This window comes from Aptenodytes forsteri, unplaced genomic scaffold, assembly GCF_000699145.1.
Source record: "Aptenodytes forsteri isolate BGI_AS27 unplaced genomic scaffold, ASM69914v1 Scaffold174, whole genome shotgun sequence".
Classification (NCBI taxonomy): Eukaryota; Metazoa; Chordata; class Aves; order Sphenisciformes; family Spheniscidae; genus Aptenodytes; species Aptenodytes forsteri.
The window spans coordinates 1,115,100-1,120,353 of record NW_008794603.1 but is presented as its reverse complement, the minus strand read 5'-3'; the positions used below and the strand labels follow the sequence as shown (position 1 = coordinate 1,120,353).

Genomic DNA, 5,254 nt, shown 5'->3' with positions numbered 1-5,254 from the left:
AGCCTCATCTTTTTTTACGGTGGCTGTTGCTGGTGTGGTAGAACCACGTTGCCTGTGCAGCCCAGCCATGCTCTTCTGCGCCGACGCGCTCTCCTGCCTGGCCAGCAGAAGGAAGCCCTGAGCTCAAACTCTCTATTTCTGCCTTGAAATTGAAAGGATTTTTAGCAAGATGGGTTCTTTTCAAGTGTCAATGGTGTCTATCACCCTGTTTAAATTTGATTGTATTTGCTTTGCTCTCTGTTTTGCGCGGCCCTTGCGCCGCTCACTGTCCTGTTTGTGAGGGGTTAGCTCCAGTCCCCCCCGCCGTTCCCAGGTGCCAGCTCGCGCAGGGCTGTCTGCACCCGCTCTCGCCCTACGCTCCCTTGTATTTATTTTGTTAAACCCTTCTAAAAATTAAATCTGAATTTTCTCTAAAGTATGAAGTCGTTCTCTTTAAGTGTAGGACTTCAACACCTGTACTGTTGGGGTTTGTGTATTTATGGCTGCAGGAACTGAGATCCAGGATTTGTCCCCTTGGCCTCTTGCTAGCCTGGCTGTGCCGTAGCCAAGAGTAAGCTGACATTGAAAATCACCCAGAGAATTATTTCAGCGTCGATACTGCGCGTTAAGTGCTGGTAGCAGCAGTCGGGTATTGAACAGCGAAGGCGGCCTCGGCCCAGGGTGCGAGCACTGCAGGGGGGTGCGAAAGGGCCTCAGAGGTTCCCCCCTTCCTTTCCCCAACTCCAACAGCCCCAAAGAATGACACTTTGGAGGGGAGAGGGGAAAAAGGGTGCACTTACAGTCACCGAGCGATGGGATGTACAAAAGCAAACACTCAGTGGTTGGTTTGTTTGTTTTTTAAAAAAATAATAACAAGAACAACGCCAAAACCAAACCAGCACCCAGGCCTCCTCGCTGCTGCTGCAAGCTCCAGGTGGGCACCCGTCAAATACCACCATTTGTGGGGGGGAAAAAAAAAAAAAACCATAAAAGTGACCAAAAACCCCCTCCGGATTGCGGTGTAGTAGTGTAAATAGTTTATTTGATCTTATGCCAGGAACAGACCAGGAAAGTAACATGAACTGCTTTTATAAAACACTTCTAATATTGCTAAGAAGCAGGTCTATTACTAGAAAAATATTAAAGAGAACATGCCAGCATTATAGTCTAGTTGCATGATAATTTGTCTTCCATTAAAAAAAATACCTTTGCGCTTAAGCATGTGAGAGCTAGTGCTTTTAACCATTTGCCTAACAGGTTATTAAATTAACTGTCCAATTTTCTTACGCAGGTTAAAGTAGTCTTCTGTCACGGTCAGTGAAGAAAGAGGCGATTTGGCATGTTCTCTTTAGCATGTCAAGTACACGTTGCTGTAAATGCAAGAAGGTGGCAGTTTTTAAAGTAAACTTCCTGTAAATAGGTAAGCAGAGGTCAATGTGGTAACTTTGAGCCCCAAACTGTCCATTTAGTTAAATATAAAAACAAAAACTATAAGTTAAAATAACATTCAGATTGTATAGCACAGGCTGATGCATTTTTTTTTTTAAACAATATTTACAATATTACCCAGAGGCTAAAGTGGGAATAAAAGAGGAGAAGTGTAAAAACCATAAAAAACTGCACCAATTTTGTAGCAAAATATCTGTACATTTAAAAACAGATTATCATATAACTACACATTATCCAAGAAAAAAAATGGGACCTTCACCAGTGGTTCACATAAGCACAACGTAAAAGAAAAAGAAATTCAGTGGTTAAATACTATACAATAAATTTTACAATTAACATATTGATGCAATGAGACCAGGAAAGGTAAGCTGTAAGCAAAATGTATCTTGGAAAGTACAAATTTCTCTTCAGTCCAGTTCTTCACTTCTGAGAAGATCGCGTACCCTGCCGGCACGAATTCGGCTTCATCTTGCTGCTCTGGGACGGGGGCGGGGGTGTGTGTGTGCTAAAGCCAGTCTCATTTCCCTTTTTCAGCTTTAAAAATGCAATGTAGAACCTATCACCTGTCAGGATTCTTAGGCTGGGCTTCCCTTCGCTGACCAAATGATCCTTAGCAGGGACGTTGAACTGGATTGTCCAAGGAACTTGGAGTTGTAGCGGGGTATTAATCCTACAGAGCAGGGCACAGGATGATTCTCTGCGCGAGTAACTGAACTGCAATGGTCCTCAGAATCCTAATACTGATTATTGAGATGTTAATACCTTAGTGCTAATTAATAAATACACTGTTATTCAAAAGCTGCCTCTAGCTGAAGAACATGGACGTGCCTTAGCCACCCTTCTCGTTTTGAGGATGGGCGATGCGTTTGTCCCCCCGGCACCCCCGGGCCTCAGCCCTGCATTGCACACTACAACCATCACACCCTGGAGGTGAAGACTCGTGTTCGTTCGCTATCCATCTTGTGATCACTGACGTACATGGTACCGCATCCCAGCTACGGTGGTGTGGAGCCTGTGTGTGTGGTGGGAAAAGGGTACGGGTCTCTTCTTGGAATTATTTCCATATTACATATAGAAAGCCCTTAAATGTCTTCCTTTTAAAAAAAAAAAACAACAACCAAACCAAAACCAAAAGCCAGTAAGTGCAGCTGAAGCCAAGGTTAATCCCTCGGCGGACAGCACAGGAATGCATTTAAAAGCAGAGCACGTCCGAGTGTCGCCTGTTTACAACCGGTCGGGATGCAGGTCAGGTCCACAGGAGACCAGTCGCTAAACTTTTATATAATCAAACCAAACTAAACACCCAAAAACAACACGTATTTTACATTTTGGTTAAAAATACTGAATAATGTATTGGTGTAAAAAGATACCCAATCAAATCAAGTCCTATTGCTTTGATTAATTTGAGCAGGTACTTCAATTTTAGGCACTTGTTAGCTACGGTTGAGTGGAGAGCCCCTCGCTGACGTTCCTATGCATTTTCTAGGTCTTTGAGCCCTTTAGAAGGTGAATTTTACTGTTCCCAAGGCTGTAAATGAGTGGCAGAACATAGAGTTCACATGGACAAGGTATCATTCAAGCACCCCCTTTCCTTGACACCTGCAGGTCTCCAGCTCACATGGTTATTTCAGCACCGTTTGCAGAGCGCAAGTTCTGATCATCAAAGCGCCGCCGGACGCTTCTCCTCACCGCGTCGGCCCGTCGGTACGGCTGGTTTCTAAGATCTGCGGAGAGGAAAGCGGCGTTCGTAAACACGCACGGCTCGCCCACGTGCGCACACACACACGCACACACGCACGCACACGCAGTCTAGACAAGGAAAAGTCCTGCTGGAAGCCAATCAAAGCAGCTTGTGTAGGAACAGGAGAAGGGACTTCAACCCAATGAGAGCAGAAGTGAGCAAATACTGACGTGCCCTTTTACTACGCACCCAAGCAGCGGGTAATACTGGTGAAATGCGCTGAAATGCTGGTGAAACTAAATGGCGTTATGCCGTCAAGTTAGCGTGAACGTCTCCCCACCCCCGGGCTGCTAGCGTTCGGTAACGTCAGTAAGGAAGGCAACATCAACTGAAATCAGTCTGCTTGACGTAAGCCTTGGTCTTTCAGGCAGCCTCTCGAACGCTAGCGTGAGCTGAGGGACTTTTCTAAAGCGGGATGCAGCTCACTGGAGCCGTGTGACCCAGGGTACAACGGTGCAAGTGTTTAGCAACACAAGGGTGGGTCTATGCTCCCTATACACCCACTTATTTGAAAGAGGGTGCCCTAAGAAAAAGCAGCTGGTACGCTGCAACCGGCTTGCAAAGCTCCAGCTGCCGTCTTGCCCTACTGCCACCCCTGCCACCATCTCGCCCAGCCGCAGAGATGCTTCATTAGCCGAAGGCAGCGGAGCAGCCAACCCCCTCCCTCCTCCTCCTCCCCAGCAGCAAAGCCCGGCCCCACCCCCCCTTCGGGGGGGGAGAAGAGGGGACTTCGGGAAGGAAGAGGAGGGAATGCTGAGCATGCAACGGATCGAACAGCGGAGAAAGCTGGAGATGGACGTGTTGATGAAAGCCTGTGTTACGTGTGGTGTTACATGCGTTACGTGTGCGGCTACGATATAACAAGCACACTTGGTACACCTGAAGACTAATTCTAGTGAAAATATTTCTCTCCTGGAAAACAGGTATGCGTTGGACCGGGCAACCCCCCCTCAAATTTCCTGGATGACTCATGTCTTGGTTTAAATACAACGCCCAAACCTCTCAGCTGTTGGTGTACCCCAGCAGAAGGTGCCTTTGCTTGAGGCTGCCCTCTCCCACCTCCATGCTTTGAGCTGCCGGTTGTCCGTCTCTCATGTCCCGTTCGGTGGCCGTAGCAGGACCGAGACGGGGGCAGCAGAATATCCAGGGAACTATGGGCTTGAAACAACCTGGGGACGAGACTGCCTGCCTCGGGCTAAACTTGGAAGAGAAAGGGCCAAAACGGAGAGGGTATGAAGACGGTCACCAGCCCACGGCCTACGGATCCCCTACACCACAGAGGGTGAAAATAAACGGTCTCAGTCTCCACTGGCCTTTAGGCTCTCACCAGTATTACTCTTAGCCACATCTACCAACAGGCTGTCTGGCATACAGAGAGAGGAGGAAGCTAAGTAAAAAGTGATGCTTGCCAGCTCTGTGTATCCTCCACCACCGGTGTGCTAGAAGAAATCCTTACCCTCGAGTGAACATTTGGAAATTTAGTGATATTATTCTTCTTTAGGGCTAAACAGAAAAAAAAAAAACAAAACAAAACAAAACACAAAATGATGGTTAAGTAAAAAATGGGATGGAAAATGAAGAGCAAGTCAACTCAGCGTTCAAAACTCCCAGGCACATTAGCCAACAGAGCAAGAGGGGGTAAGGCCAAGGCTACGAGAGGAGGTTAGACACGGAGAGGAAAGGACAGGAGGGCCACCCTCGCCTCTCGCTAACCAAATTCCAAGCTGCTTTGAAGATTGGCTCCAGGAAGATAATACAGCAATTAACTCGAAAGAGCAAATAACCGTTGAGCTGATTATAGTTTGCAATTTTATTAGAAGCATTCATAAAAATACATATAGCAAAAGTGAAACACTGTTGTCTTCTTAAGCCGCTGAGTCCTTAAATCAAGACAACAGTGTTAACAGACATGCTGGGTTAAACACACCCTTCTTACACTTTACACCACACGATGTAAATTGCTCAGTTCCATGTCAAGCTTTTCATCGTCACAATTTCTGCAGTTCTGGCAAATAACTGAGTGTTTCCCCAGCTCTGCTCCTTCCCTCTCCCCCCCGGTTCGTGCACCGCTGCCGCTACCGAGCT

At 46.9% G+C, this 5,254-nt stretch overlaps 1 protein-coding gene across 1 annotated transcript in view; it reads right to left on the bottom strand.

The window, feature by feature from the left end:
• Window positions 1-1,943: 1,943 nt before the first annotated feature.
• The window catches only part of FMNL2 (formin like 2), a 77,185-nt gene continuing 73,874 nt past the window's right edge, over window positions 1,944-5,254 (bottom strand). The window contains exon 26 of the mRNA XM_009273176.2: window positions 1,944-3,152. Coding sequence (XP_009271451.2) covers window positions 3,043-3,152 — 110 coding nt within the window. The 3' untranslated portion in view covers window positions 1,944-3,042. The remainder of the gene's footprint in view (window positions 3,153-5,254) is intronic.